Here is a 16,255-nt window from a genome sequence, read left to right on the forward strand (position 1 = left end):
TCTAAATCCTTAACCACTTGCCTACTGGGTAATTATACACCCTTCCTGCCCAGGCCAATTTTCAGCTTTCAGAGCTGTCGCACTTTGAATGACAATTCCATGGTCATGCAACACTGTACCCGTATGAAATTTGTATCATTTTGTTTCCACACAAATAGAGCTTTCTTTTGGTGGTATTTAATCACCACTAGGTGTTTTTTTTTTTTTGTTTTGTTTTGTTTATAGCACAAAAAATAAAAGGAGCAAAAAATTTGAAAAAATACAAAAAGTTCTTTGTTTCTATTATAAAATTTAGCATACGGGTAGTTTTTCTCCTTCACTGATGTGCATTGATGAGGCTGCACTGATAGGTAGCATTGATGGGTGGCTCTGCTAAGCACAGGTGGGTGGCACTGATGGGCAGTGATCATCAGTGCCCTGATTATCAGTGCCGATCACTTCTCTGACAATTGCCGGTTATCGGCAGTACTTTCTCCTCATGTTGTGACAGTGTGAGGAAAGTGCAGCCGATAACTGGCAACTGTATTTACCCGGTGATCTGCTCTATCATTGGACACAGCTGATCACATGGTAAAAGGCTTCTGTGATTGGCCGTTTACCGTATCATGTGATCAGCTGTGTCCATAGGACACTGCGATCACCGGCGGCGCTGGGTGCACGTCCCTGGGGCCATGTTCTGGAATGACATCCATGGATGTCGTCCCAGAACTAGACAACCGCGCTGTAGCCGTCTTTCGGCTATAGCGCGGTAGAGAAGAGGTTAAGGTTTCTTGCCTGTCGCATGGCAACTCGAAGTTTCAGCTTCCTCCATAAATTTTCTATAGAATTAAGGTCTGGAGACTGGCCAGGCCACTCCATGGTCTTAATGTGTTTCTTCTTGAGCCACTCCTTTGTTGCCTTGGCGGTATGTTTTGGGTCATTGCCATACTGGAAGACCCATCTTCAGTGTACTGGCTGAGGGAAGAAGGTAATCATTCAATATTTTACTATACATGGCCCCATCCATTGGCCCTCAATGCAGCAAAGCTGGCCTGTGCCTTTAGCAGAGAAACAGCCCCAAAGCATAATGTTTCCACCTCCGTGCTTGACTGTAGAGATGGTGTTCTTAGGGTCATAGTCATCATTTTTCTTCCTCCAAACACGGCGAGTCGATTTAATGCCAAAGAGCTCAATTTTCTCCCAATCCTTCTCCGAATCATTTAGATGTTCATTGGCAAACTCCAGACAGGCCTGTACATGTGCCTTCTTGAGGAGGAGGACATTGCAGGCACTGCAGGATTTCAATCCATGGTGGCGTATTGTGTTACCAATGGTTTGTTTGGTGACTGTGGTCCCAACTACCTTGAAATCATTCACAAGCTCCTCCCGTGTAGTTCTGGGCTGATCCCTCACTCTACTCATGATCATCCTTACCCCATGAGGCAAAATCTTGCATGGAGGTCCAGAATGAGTGCGATTGATGGTTATTTTGTATTTCCTTCATTTGCGAATAATCGCACGAACAGTTGTCCCCTTCTAACCAAGCTACTTGCTGATGGTCTTGTAGTCCATTCCAGCCTTGTGAAGGTCTACAATCTACGGTCTTGACGTCCTTTGACAGCTCTTTGCCCATGATGGTGAGGTTTGAATGGAAGAAAAATTATGTGGACAGGTGTCTTTTATACACATAACGAGTTGTCATTAGGAGCACCTTCATAAAATTGACAGGACTAATCTGTGTACCACATGAGCACATAGCTAGTCTGTGGGAGGCAGAATTATTGTTGGTTGGTACGGGATCAAATACTTATTTTATTCACTGAACTGCAACCCAATTTATAACATTTGTATTGTTTTTTCTGGATTTTTGATGATATTCTGTCCCTATAATTTAAAATACTCTGATGATAAAAATTAGAGACTCTTCATTTCTTTGTAAGTGGGTAAATTTACAAATTCTGCAGGGGAACAAAATCTGCAGGGGGTCCAATAATTATTTTCCCCACTGTAGATCCTGGTCTGATGGCGGTTTCTGAGAGTGTGTCTCCCTCCCCTCAAGAATATTGCTTTGGGACATCTCAGATAATAATGAATATAGCCTGCTTGGTGTCCTGTAATGTACCATAAAGAAAATTGGATTTTATTTTCTACATACCTGTAAAATCCATTACTTGTAGAGTACATCATGGGACACAGAGATCCCACCCCCTCTCTGGGATTTTCATTGATTGCTACAAAAAACTGAGGTACTTCCTGTATGGGAGGGGTTATATTGAGGATGACCTCATGTTTGGTCTTCAAGTGTCCATTCGCCTATAGGTGGTGCATAACCCAGACTAATGAATATAGCCTACTCTGTGTCCCCTGATGTACTACAAGAAATGGATTTTACAAGTATGTAGAAAAAAAAATCCAATTTTTCACATAAACACTGATAAAGATACACATCAAGCATACAACCCAGCAAATATGCAACAACCGCTATCACCCATCCCAATTCTTAGCCTTCCCCAACCCAATCTATGAGCCACTTTTCTTATACAAAAGCTAGTATTTCATGCCTACACACATGAAGACACGACCAAAAAAAAAAAAAAAGGCAGAAGATATATCCCTCTCCTTTATACTCTTTTTCTATATTCCACAAGGTCCCGCAACCAACTGGTTTTGATAGTGCAGATTAACTTTATGGGGAAAGGGAAGTGCAGATCTCTGGTGTTCAGATTTTGTTAAAATAAAAATGTAACTAACCTTGGTTAGGTTTGAATTCTAGATGTTCCACTGTGAAAGGAAACAAAAAAAAATAATAATTTTTAAGATTAGGGTTTATGATTATATAAAAATGCCACCATTTTTTAAATCATAAAAACATAACAGTATATAGCGCGCAGACACACACACATATTTATATAAATTTAAAAAAAAACAAAAAAAAAAACCACTATATGTAGATGTTGTACTGGGTATTTTTAAACACACATAAAAGCCAATGTAAAAGTAGAAGGGCTTTAGCTCTCCCGTAGACCAACTTGTATTGAAACAACACGGGTGCAACTACAAGATAAGCATTCGTTCTCAGGCGATTCTCTAGGTGGCAGCAGTGACACTGGATCCCTTTGCCATCTCACTCATTCAGCTATACAGAAAGTAGTGAGAAAATATCTCAGCATTAATGGGCAACGTGTACGCTCACCATAACTGTAGGTATACCTAAAGGGTGCCTTTAGCATACAGAGAATGAAAGAAGTAGAAGAGCACAAACAGCTGCTCACAAGGCATTTCTTATGAGAATTGTGCTCAAAGTATTTTCCTTTATGTGTCACCGCATCAACTAGAGTAGCCTTCAACCAGGGGGCCGTCTGAGTTCTTTAGGGATGCCATGGCAAAAAGCCTAAAAATTGCCCCAAAACTGTCAACAAGCTGGCAGGTGGATAAAACCCATTTTTTTATGTTACACAAAAGGCACAGATTTTTATTGTGCAGCTTTGGGCACCATTCAGGCCAGCTGTTCATGTCTTAACCACCGACAGCATCAGTTGAAAAGGAGCATGTGGGTGCCTGCACAGCACTCTGGTTTACTCTTCCTTATCACTAGGGTCACGTTAACTGCGCAAGGGAAAGAAATTGAGAAAGAAGAGATATGCTAGAATACTAGTCAGTATCCGTGTACAATATGTATATTTTTTATTGTAAAAATAAACCTCTAATGTTGTGTGTGCTACATATGGGGATCCTGCTGCTGCCTTTTGTAACCTTATTAGTTTCATTTTTTACAGTTTAAACTGAGGTGCCGAGAGTATGTGTATAATTTTAAAAAGGTATCTTGACTGAAAAAAGGTTGAGAAACAATGAAATAGACCAGTCCCTCTACTTTCCTATTAAAAACTGACTACATTAGACATAACAGAACAGTTTGGTCAGTTCTCTGGCTCTGCTGGGAACTTAGCCTGCTCTCCTCCAATGATCACACTTGTCCTGACAGCCCCCCTTCCTGCACAGCCTTTCACTGGGAAGATCAGTGTACAGCTGTTTCTCCAGCTCCCCCGGCACTTATGCAGCTGCGAACAGGGGGTATGTGATCACTTATAACAAAAAGTGTTATAAAAAAAAAAAAAAACAAAAACAAACAAAACACATTTTTATCTATATACAAATGTTTTGCCTTTCAGGCTCCATGCACACTAGCATTTTTTTTTAAGCTCCTAGAAGCTGTTAGCTTTTTTTTTTCTGCTCTTAGAAGCTAAATATTGTTATCCTATGTGTCTATGCACACTATTTTAGGCTAGTAGTGTTTTTCAAATTTCAGCGTTTAAGAGCAGAAAAAAAATAAAAATAAATAAAATTGTTTTTGTAGAGTCTTTGGGAGCTTTTTTCCAGCAGAAAAACGCTCCTAAATTGCTACCGTCTTTTGTTTTTTTCCCCCTACATGTACAATAAAATAATAAAAAGCTAATGCTACTAAACGCTTCTAAAAACCGCTGATAAAATGCTACTAAACACCATTATCTGTGTTTTTTTTAGCTTACGAAAACCCCAAAAACTGCTAGTGTGCATGGAGCCTCATTTCTATTTTAAACCGAATGGGTTGTTTTACAAGGTGACGGTTTACATATACTTTAATCCTCCTTTATTCTTTACCCACACAAATTAATGCAGAGCTAAACTGATAAAGAACAATCACTAAATCACCCAACGTACAGGACTTTCGGTTATCCTCATTCTCTCTGTACAGCCGGTTGACTTTCTCCACTAGCTCCCACTTTTCACAGCAGCCTGAGTAGTTGACAAAGTTGCGAGCCAGGATTTCTTTCAGTTGTCGGATCGTAAGTGCCTCTATTTCATCCAGCGTTGATAAGTCAGACAGCGAGGCTCTCGCCTGTTTTCGTGAGAGATCATTAGCCTAAAGAGATTTAGCAAAGTGAAAAAAAAAAAGAGAAAAAGAAGAAAGAACGCCTGGAGTGTATGTATTTATCAATGCACTCAATTCACATTCTGTTGCTACCTGCAATAACTAATGTTTATAGAGTTTTTTTCTGCCAGACCCTACAGCTCTGGTGTATCATACAGTGAAGGAAATAAGTATTTGATCCCCTGCTGATTTTGAATGTTTGCCCACTCACAAAGAAATGATCGGTCTAAAAATCGAATGGTAGGTGTATTGTAACAGTAACACAGACAGAATAGCAACCAAAAATCAAAAGAAATGCATGTCTAACGAATGAGTTTCCATGGCCGAGCAGCTGCATCCAAGCCTTACATCACCAAGTGCAATGCAAAGCATTGGATGCACTGTTGTAATGCACGCCGCCACTGGACTCTAGGGCAGTGGAGACGTGTTCTCTGGAGTGACGAATTACGCTTCACTGTCTGGAAATCTGATGGACATGTCTGGATTTGGTGGTTGCCAGAACGGTACTTGCCTGACTGCATTGTGCCAACTGCAAAGTTTGGTGGAGGGGGGATTATGGTGTGTAGTTTTTCAGGAGTTGGGCTTGGCCCCTTAGTTCCAGTGAAGGGAACGCTTAAGGCATTAGCATACCAAGACATTTTGGACAATTTTATGCTCCTAACTTTGTGGGAACAGTTTGGGGATGGTCCCTTCTTGTTCCAACATGACTACACACCAGTGCACAAAGCAAGTTCCAAAAAGACATGGATGAGCAAGTTTGCGATAGAGGAACTTGACTGGGCCTGTACAGAGTCCTGACCTCAACCCGATAGAACACCTTTGGGATGAATCAGAACGGACACTGCGAGCCAGGCCTTCTCGCCCGACATCAGTGCCTGACCTCACAAATGTGCTTCTGGAAGAATGGTCAAACATTCCCATAGACACACTCCTAAACCTTGTGGATGCCATTAAAGTTCCTGTGTGTGTGTGTGTAAAGGCAGACATCCCAGTACTTTTGGCAGTATAGTGTATATGCGCATCAAGGAGGATTGGGGATTTAGCAGCCCCCCTATATACAGGCGTCATCTTGGGTAACAAATCAGGCTCTAAACATTGATAGTTTGGAAGCAATCCATCTTAATAATTTCCCTTTGAGAGTATTAAAGTATTCTGAATTTCTCTTTGGCTCCAGTTTTCACAAATATACTACACTGTACAAGAGTTTAATACAAAGAGATTCTTCTTCATATTAGTTTCCCCACAGCCATACTAGTCTGAGCTTCTTTGTAGATCAGTTAAAAAGGTACTTACTTGGTTTTCCAGGGCTTCTGTATCTGATGCTACTGATATGTTTTCACTTGTTCCCTGAAAACACACAGATAAACATGTGACAATCAAATCCTTTTCATAGGTATGTTAACTTTATAACTGTCCCAGTCCACTTGTCTAAAAACATTTGTGGTTTCAGAATCAGATATTTTATATAGCAACACAGTCTATTTTGTAAAGCAGAAGACAGCCGGGTGGGTCATGAGGAATCCTATCATGCGATATTACAGCACAGACAGACTGAATCACTAGAAACCATAAGTGGTGAAAAGATAATTACAGGCCTCTACATTAACAACGTGCTTCTTTCTGGCAAGGCTTGTATGTACTCATATTTATGCCCTTATGCACTAGTTTGAATCCATGACATGTTATGTCACTGTTATTCATAACATATCCCTTTCAAATTTTAAATGTGGTCAGTGGTAGTATATGACATGCTTATAGTTTTACATTACTACATTGCTGTATATGAGCCTAAAAACAAAGTATCCCTTACCTCTGTAGCTATAGGCACTTTAGAGTGCTTCATCCTCACAGCAAAAGCACTGCTGCTACAGAGGCAAGTGAAGGTTGGCTTTAAAGCTCACTTACTGCTTCGTGAAGCAGACCCTGCATAAATAAGGCAGAGTTTGTTTATCTAGGAAAAAATGAACTTTTTAGATATTTTAAAAAACAAACCATTCAACAGCTCAGACTGCAGCTTTCAACCCAACATCCAAGGAGGAAGTTCTTCTGTATTGCTGCACATTTCTGCAGGATCCAGCTTTCCCAGGAAACAGTAGTATGGCACATCACTGGCACCTTCAGGAAATGGTTAGAAGCGGAGGTCTGGGTGTATTTATTTTTTTTCCTAATAAGTTCTTTGTCTTAAGAAGTGTATGTGAAGCCAGATTTTTTTTTTTTTTTAATTTTTGGATAGAGTAGAGAGGGTTTAAAAACCTGTTGGATTTATTTTCTCTTGTTAGGGAGAGCTTCCTTCACTTCCTGTCCTGGAGAATCAAGAGGAAGTGAGAAGTCTCTCCAAAGAGAGGAATTCCCCCTCTTCAGCTAACCATACATGCAGCTGTTCAAAGAAGCTGGACATAAAACAGTCAGCAAGAACAGCAGCTGCATCCAATCAGATGCAGCCACTGTTTGGGTATTCTGACAGCTGTGGAAGCTGGATGTCAGAATAGCTGGAAAAAGGTTTTTCTGTCCACGTTGTTTAGTGTGAATGGGGAAAATACAGTTTTCTCTTGTTCAGCCCATTTAGATACAGTGAAGGAAATGTGTATTTGATCCCCTGCTGATTTTGAATGTTTGCCCACTCACAAAGAATGATCAGTCTAAAAATCCAATGGTAGGTGTATTGTAACACCGAGAGACAGAATAGCAACAAAAAAGTCAAAAGAAATGCATGTCTAACAAATGATGCACTTATTTGCATGTTCATGAGGGAAATAAGTATTTGATCCCCTATCATTCAGCAGGATTTCTGGCTACCAGGTATCTTTCATACAGGTAACAAGCTGAGATTAGAAGCAGACTCTTAAAGGGAGTGCTGCTAATCTCATTTTGTGACCTCTATAAAAAAGACACCTGTCCACAGGAGCAATCAAACAATCAGATTCCAAACTCTCCACCATGGCAAAGACCAAAGAGCTGTCCAAGGATGTCAGGGACAAGATTGTAGACCTACACAAGGCTGGACTGGGCTACCAAACTATCGCCAAGCAGCTTGGTGAGAAGGTGACAACAGTTGGTGCAATCATTCGCAAATAGAAGAAACACAAAACAACTGTCAGTCTCCCTAGGTCTGGTGCACCATGCAAGATCTCATCTCGTGGAGCGTTAATGATCATGAGAACAGTGAGGAATCATCCCAGAACTACACGTGAGGATCTTGTCAAAAATCTCCAGGCAGCTGGGACCACAGTCACCAAGAAAACAATTGGTAACACACTACGCCGACAAGGATTGAAATCCTGCAGTGCCAGCAAGGTCCCTCTGCTCAAGAAAGCACATGTCCAGGCCCGTCTTAAGTTTGCCACTGAACATCTGAATGATGCAGAGGAGGACTGGTTGAAAGTGCTGTGTTCAGATGAGACCAAAATCAAGCTCTTTGGCATCAACTCAGCTCGCCATGTTTGGAGGATAAGGAATGCTGCCTATGACCCCAAGAACACCATCCCAACTGTCAAACATGTTGGTGGAAACATTCTGCTCTGGGGGTGTTTTTCTGCTAAGGGGACAGGACAACTGCACCGCATCAAAGGGACAATGGACGGGGAACTGTACCATCAAATCTTGGGTGAGAACCTTCTTTCCTTAGTCAGGGCATTGAAAATGGGTTGTGGATGGGTGTTCCAGCACGACAATGACCCAAAACACACGGCCAAGGCAACAAAGGAGTGGCTCAAGAAGAAGCAAATTAAGGTCCTGGAGTGGCCTAGCCAGTCTCCAGACCTTAATTCAATTGGCAACTCAAACTTTCAGCTTCTGCCACAGATTTTCACACGTCAGCCACCAAACCTTAATGACTTGGGAGAGGATCTGCCAAGAGGAGTGGGCCAAAATCCCTCCTGAAATGTGTGCAAACCTGGTGGTGAACTACAGGAGACATCTGACCTCTGTGATTGCCAACAAGGGATTTGCCGCCAAGTACTAAGTCATGTTTTGTGAAGGGGATCAAATACTTATTTCCCTCATGAACATGCAAATCAGTGCATCATTTGTTAGACATGCATTTCTTTTAAATTTTCGTTGCTACTCTGTCTCTCAGTGTTACAATACACCTACCATTCGATTTTTAGACTGATCATTTCTTTGTGAGTGGGCAAACATTCAAAATCAGCAGGGGATCAAATACTTATTTCTTTCACTGTAGCTGTCACAGACAAAAATGAACTATTTCCCCTCACTTTATCTTGTGACACTAAAAAAAAAAAAAAAAAAAGGAAGGAAGAGGGGTTAAAAACCTGATCCTAAAAATTTGACAAAGTATCTAAATCCATAGAGAGAGCAAATTTTGTCTGGTTTATGATGAAGTGGCCAAAATGTGAGCCATGACTGGCCTTGTCCGCACCCTCCCACCAAACATATTTCAAAAGGAAAATCAAAAGAGCTAGGCAGAAGGTTGTTTGCTGAACAATGGATATTCTGATAGCTGCGGGGCTGAATAAGAGAAATCTTACAGTGTATGGTCAGCTTACCAAAATATATTTTTAAAAGCTCTGCTTCTACATACATTTAATTCTTGTAAATTTGTTTTTTTTGAGGGCAAGACTATTAAAAAAAAAAAAAAAAAAAAAAAAAAAAGGAGCACACTGGGTACTTTGAGGGGTTTCTTTGAAATACATTATAGAACTGAATACCTATAGGGTACATAATTCACTGGTTATATTGCTATACAGCAATGGTCTACAAACTGCAGCCCTTTGCTTGCCTTTTTCCGGCCCTTGGAGCACTATTCTTTCCACTGATACCAACAGTGGGGCACTATTCCTGCCACTGACATCAAGGATGGGACACTATTCCTGCCACTGATGCCAAGGATGGGACACTATTCCTGCCACTGACGCCGACCATAGGGGACTATTCCTCCCACTGATTCCGACGATGGGGGACTATTCCTCCCACTGATTCCGACGATGGGGGACTATTCCTTCCACTGACCCCAACAATGGGGGACTATTTCTCCCACTAAGACCAACGATGAGGCACTACTCCACCCACTGACCCCAATGATGGGACACTACTCCTCCCACTGACCCCAACGCTGGGGGACTATTCCTCCCACTGACCCCAACAGTCGGGGACTATTCCTCCCACTGGCACTAAATATGTGGCAATATTCCTCCCACGGACATCAGCGCTGGGGCACTATTCCTCCTACTGACTCCAATAATGGGGCACTATTCCTCCCACTGATACCAACGATGGGGCATTCTTACTGATGCCAGGTCATTTTCTAATCCCACTGGTCACAGTCCGGCCCCTTTAAAGTCTGAAGGATAGTAAACTGGCCCTTTGTTTAGAAAGTTTGGAGACCCCTGCTATAAAGTATCAAATAACATTTAGATAAACTAAATTAAAAAATAAAAAGGAAATTTAGATACAGGATCATACAAATGGCAAAGTGAAATAAAATACTTGAAATGTAAGGTATACATTACAGCTATATTTAGCAAAGTTTCACTAAGTTAGACAACTCCTATCTGCATTTTTTTTTTATTTTCACCTGGTAATCCTGCAGCCACCAAGCCTGAGGACTGGTAAACTGCAATAGATTATATTTTTGGTTGGTGAGTTTATATACGCTTTTAAAAGTCTGACACTTGCCATCTGTCAACTGATCAACCATACATGTGGTTTTCCAGGGTATAAGGGTGCAGCATATAAGGTCAGGTAGTTGAGAAAAGAGCAACTATCAGACTTAGCCCTGGTTCACACATATCTGTTTGTTAATTCATTTTGAAGGGCAGTGATTTGCATAGCGTGAGAAATAAAATGTTTTCCTATGGAGATCGTTCACACGTAGGGAGTCCAGCCGCAGTACGTTTTGAAAAATGGTTGTTTGAGTTTGGAGCTGTGTGATCCAAGTTTGAGGTCTATAGAGCATAATTAAAATGGCTGTGTTCATATGTATTGCGATTTCAATGTGTTTTTGATAGGTGTACACTTGGTTACTGACCACCATTGAGGAGGGGAGAGAGGGAGAACGAACACACACACACACACACACACACACACACACACACACACACACACACTGTGTAAACCGATGAAAAGGGAGAGATCCAAAAACTCAGCTGTACCAAAATCACACGGAAGACGCATTGGTATTCAAGCTGAACTGCAGGCGATTCACACCATAGCTGTTCACTGAATCGAACTAGAAGCCTGAACGAATTTTCAGCTTATATGTCTGAACCTAGCCTTAGGGCGAACCTGTAACCATTAAGCTTTAAGATTAAAAGGTCCCGTCTAAAGAACAAGATCCTCTATGAGCCATAAAACCATCTAATGAGGCGGTGTCACGTGACAGGGGAATTGCAGATGGCAGGACTCCGTCAGGCAAATGTAATGGGCACCACTGCAAGGTCCTCTCTGGTTCCTATTCCCAACTATCAGGTGTCATGTGTCGTGACTAAGCCTATTTGTTGGGTGCAACGTGTCAAAGAGGGTGATCCAAGAGGGGCTTTGTTCTCAAGAACCTGGTTCAATAAGGAGGTGTCTTTTTGGTTTTTTTTTTAATTAAAAACGCTGCACAAGCACAGTGCTACTGCTTCTATTCAAGGGAAAACTAGGCCATGATAAAAAGTGTAAACCTATAATGAGGAAAGGGCCCAGATAAAAATTATTTGGTTAATACATAGGTTCCCTTTTATAGGGGTGTTTCACACAGGCGTTAAGGTCCGCACAGCAAGAAAAGCCTTTTGTTTTTGCAGCTGGAGCCGAGTGCAGGCAGCCTATGTTACTGAATAGGGAAGCAACAGTTGTACGGGCACAAATGCACATCCTAATCATCCACCCCTACACACCTGTCAAAACTAGGACGTGCGACTGTCTTCGTGCATCTGCCGCATCCCTGTTCAGTAACAGGCTGCTTGCATGCACCTCCAGTCACAAACAAGCAGCTCTGTTAAGCTGTATAGGATTCAGAAGTGAATAAGCCCTTAGGCATAGTGCAGGGTCGTCTTAGTGGACCTTTAAAACATTAAAATAAAGTATGGTATAGGTTGACCTTAGATCCACTGACTCAAGCTGAAGTGTCAGAATCCATGAGGGACAGTAAAGGAGAACCTTCACAGACAAGGGATGATTATAAAGATTTCCTAAACAAGATTATACATAGAGTTTTAGTCATTTTAAAAATGAAATCAATGGGATTCATTCCATTTAATCCAGCTTCACATTTAGAGGAGCCCAAATTCACTTCAACTGTGGCTCCACCAGCAACACATATTCCCTCTCTATTGCTACTTCTCTGCTCCTTGGCAGAGCTGGTATTTGGTGATTGACCACTCAGGCACACAGTGCTGTCAAATGGTGTTGAGAAAGCCCTCAGCCCCATGTATGCTCCAGGTAGAATCCTAGAGCTAATACAAGGACTTTTTTTTTTTTTTTAACACTTTAAATGCCCAAACCAAAAGAGTGTAGGGGAGTAAGATTAGTATGTACAACTGGAATGGCTTGCCTTAAAATGAACTTATTTTGCCCTATATGTTGGGCAACCACAGATTTACTTTAAGGTGGTATTGAAATTATAATCATTTATCTCCAAACATCCCCTGGTTCTCCTTATCACATATAAGTGCTCAGCACCAGACCTTATATCATTCATTATCCCATTTTCAAGTGATCAATTCATGCGCTTTTCCAGCTTTGTTTCACCTTGGATTTTTAGTGCCTTGTTTGCAGCACTGTACAAATGCCCCCCTGCCTACAAAGGCTATAAATGGGCTGCCTGAAGATTAGTAAAGGAGAATAAAACTATGGAGTGCAGGATGGCCACAGCTGACCAGGAATCTGTCACTGTGCACTTACATGTACTGAGGGCAAGGATGCTTTAAGATTTCCCTTCTGCTTAAATGGTAACAGAGCATAGAACTGGGAACAGCGTACCTTGCCTATCTTGATCAAGCCAGCAAACAATGTCTCAAAGTATCCTTAATCAAGAGTTCATATTAAAGCCAATGTTACAGAACTATAATTGCTCTACTATCAGGCTATTTGTATGAGCAATTATATTGATGAAACACTGGAATAGTTTCAAATACAATTTTGCCATTTACAATACAACTTTACAGTAAGTCATCTGCAGGCAAATTCATGATATGCTTGCATTTGTGCATGGTTGCATTTTTGATACACCTTTGAAGTTGCAGACAGGAGTGCCTAATCTATGTACAATCCCAAGTACCTGGGATGTAGAAGCACTTCCCATGCTCCCGCTTCTATCAGATAGTTCTCCCTGAGATGAGGATAAGGAAGATGAAGGCGCTGATAAAGCAGAAATAAAAGAGAAGGCAGATGTCTGTGACCGTGCAGAGTTGTCCATATTAACATCCATCTCCTCTTCCGGACATGAGCCATGGTGGCAAAGCACCAGTTCCACCAAGTCTTCCTTCTCCCTGCAGCTTTCGGTGGGGATGTTTCTTAGAGTCAGATACTGTCGCAGATCCTTTACTTTCAGTTTCATTAATTGAGGCCTTTGAAATGCTGTTTCTTGTAGTAGATGGCAGGTACTACAACGCCTGAGGTTCTCCTGAAGTATTGAGCAAACCGAACAGAAATCTTTCTTGCAGTCACAGCAGACATGCTAAAAAGAAAAAAAAGAATAGAAAAGCATTTCATCATACCAGGTCTGTGAATACCAAAGTCAGAATATGCACTACAGCACATATAAAAGGCAGATATATTAAAGGGTACATAAACCCCAGCAATTCACTTCTCTTGCATGGTGCCTCTTGAGTCTGGCAAATGTACCCTTGCAGGTGTTTTGTGAGCTCTTTTTATTAAACACAAGGAAAATACCCATTAATATTGCCAGCTAATAGCAGTCACCACAGGCAGAGAACACAGGAAATCAGTTACATTTTTCTCCGCTATCTCTGACTACTACTATACAACCGCTCCCCCTTGTTATGGAGCGGATACAGTTGGCGAGTAAGCGTGGTCATCCTACAACTGAAAGGGTGTCTGGTTGAATCATCAGGTAAAGAGAAAAACCCTTGAAAAGGAAATAGTATGCAGCCACCACATCTCTGGAACAGTACTTAACAGATTACATTTTTGGAGTTCAGATATGCTTTAAGTTACTTTAAAAACACACCTGTATTGATTAAACTGTGCCTATTTGAACATTCTAAGACTAAGGAATCCCTGTTGGTTGGGAGTAGAAATTGCCTCTGCAACATTAACAAGAACAGGTGTCTCATTTTGAAGGTTTTCTTTCATCTTCTGTTGCAGCGACAACCATAAAATTTTGGATTCCCTATCACTTTTCATTAGAATGATAATGGCCTACAGCACAAATAAGCAGACTTACCTTAGGGAGACGCAGACAACAATAAAAACTTAGTAGGTGGCTCTAACCCTTCCCTACTCTATCCAAAATTGTCCAACGATACACTTTAATGGGTGTAAAGACAAGTGCAGGGCAAAGACCTATAGAGCTCATTCACACCTGCAATTAGTTGTGAACACGGATTGTTCAGAGCAGTCAGTGGAGGCAAGCAGAGGATTTAGGTAACCATGTCATCTGCAGCCTGCACACAGCCATCTACTATGTCATCTCCATTCTGCACACACACAGTCATCTCCATCCTGCATGCAACTCATTTCAGTCTGTTTAACCACACCCCTTTAAGCCACACCTAACATTTAGTGTAATGTAAAACCACACCCATTTTTGTTTTGGGGGGGGGGGGGGTGAAAGTAGCTGGTCTTGCCTAGGGTGCAAAATAGTCTAGCACAGCCCGTCTGCAGGAATCCATTGTCCGGCCCTAATCACAGGTGTGTATCAGCATTCAATAAGAAATTTGTTTGTAGCACTTCATTGTAGCTTTGCTAATACAGTCTAACTTCTGGAGGTTCAAATCACTGCAAATACCTGCTAGTTATGCTAAGGGAAATAAATAGGCAGCCCATTCTGACCTATCTTAAAAATGCTAACTGTCTGGTCTAATGGCATCAATGCCTCAAGAGTACGGAGTCACTGACCCAGACAGTATGCAGACCAGACACTCGCCCTTCCATTTAATTTTACTTGCTAGCATTTTCACAAGGAGTTCAGCAACAGTATTCTACACATTTCAGATTTTTAAGCATTTCTCACAGGTGTTAATTGAGATGTTTCTTCCCTTTCTCGGTTGTTGGCTCCAAGACTGGACTACTTTTAGATCGGTAGATGGATTCCTTGGAAAAGCATGTGATGCATATATGCATGTTTTAACACAACCAGATGGAGTGTAGGTGCCCCTGGGCTTCACAAGCTTTTAACTAACTTTCAAAAGGAAGCGGTCAGGCAATTCTTTTCAGCTTGGTACACTGCAGAATCAAAAATGTATTAGCTCATGCAAACATGATTTCTAATTCTGACCTTCTTATTCCAATATACAGACATGGACTTAGGTGCACAAGAGTATATATATTATATGTTGGTGACAACTAAATGAATAAATAGCTTGTAAACATCGGTCATTAGATCCAAATTATATCTGAAAATAGATCCTTTCTTGGGTATAACAAAAAGTGGTCTTTAAGAAAAGGTTCGTCAAAAGGAGCTCTAGAAGGCTAAAAAATTAGATATGGCTCTGCCCCAAAATGCATGTGATGCTGATGCATTGGCAGCTCTGAAAAACCATCCTAGACAAATGTCTGGCATTTTAAACAAATAGAATAAATAAAGCATCTCCAATTTTGCACAATAAAAAGACCAATGACCAGTGTTGGTCTGGACTGGGACAAATGGTGGCACAAAGATCCCCTCAATAAAGTTATCTTTATTCCTTATACACTGCTCAAAATAATTAAAGGAACACTTTGAAAAACACATCAGATCTCAATGGGGAAAAAGAACATGCTGGATATCTATACTGATATGGACTAGGTAATGTGTTAGGAACAAAAAGGATGCCCCATCATTTGATGGAAATGAAAATCAACCTACAGAAGACTGAATTCAAAGACACCCCAAAAATCAAACTGAAAAACTGATGCAGCAGGCTAGTCCATTTTGCTGAAATTCAATTGCAGCAACTCAAAATGGTACTCAGTAGTTTGTATGGCCCCCACGTGCTTCTATGCATGCCTGACAACGTTGGGGCATGCTCCTAATGAGACAACGGATGGTGTCCTGGGGTATTTCCTTCCAGATCTGGACCAGGGCATCACTGAGCTCCTGGACAGTCTGAGGTGCAACCTGGTGGCGTTGGATGGACTGAAACATATCCCAGAGAGGTTCTATAGGACTTAGGACAGGCGAGCGTGGGGGTCATTCAAGGATATCAATTGCTTCATCCTCCAGGAACTGCCTGCATACATGAGCCTGGTCATAGTCATGCACCA

At 41.4% G+C, this 16,255-nt stretch overlaps 1 protein-coding gene across 2 annotated transcripts in view; it reads right to left on the reverse strand.

Moving 5' to 3' along the window:
- The window catches only part of RNF34 (ring finger protein 34), a 47,354-nt gene that overhangs the window by 1,861 nt on the left and 29,238 nt on the right, over positions 1-16,255 (reverse strand). The window contains exons 3-6 of one of the 2 annotated variants that reach the window (XM_089676520.1): positions 13,107-13,505; positions 6,182-6,235; positions 4,678-4,855; positions 2,731-2,760 (exon numbers count right to left, since the gene is read on the reverse strand). In XM_089676520.1, the coding sequence (XP_089532646.1) occupies positions 2,731-2,760; positions 4,678-4,855; positions 6,182-6,235; positions 13,107-13,505 (661 nt within the window). Of the gene's footprint in view, positions 1-2,730; positions 2,761-4,677; positions 4,880-6,181; positions 6,236-13,106; positions 13,506-16,255 lie in introns of both variants that reach the window. The other variant, XM_089676514.1, reaches the window with a different exon arrangement.

The sequence above is a fragment of the Staurois parvus genome, unplaced genomic scaffold (assembly GCF_062004578.1).
Source record: "Staurois parvus isolate SC_StPar_1 unplaced genomic scaffold, SC_StPar_1.0 ptg000014l, whole genome shotgun sequence".
In the NCBI taxonomy this organism is placed as follows: Eukaryota; Metazoa; Chordata; class Amphibia; order Anura; family Ranidae; genus Staurois; species Staurois parvus.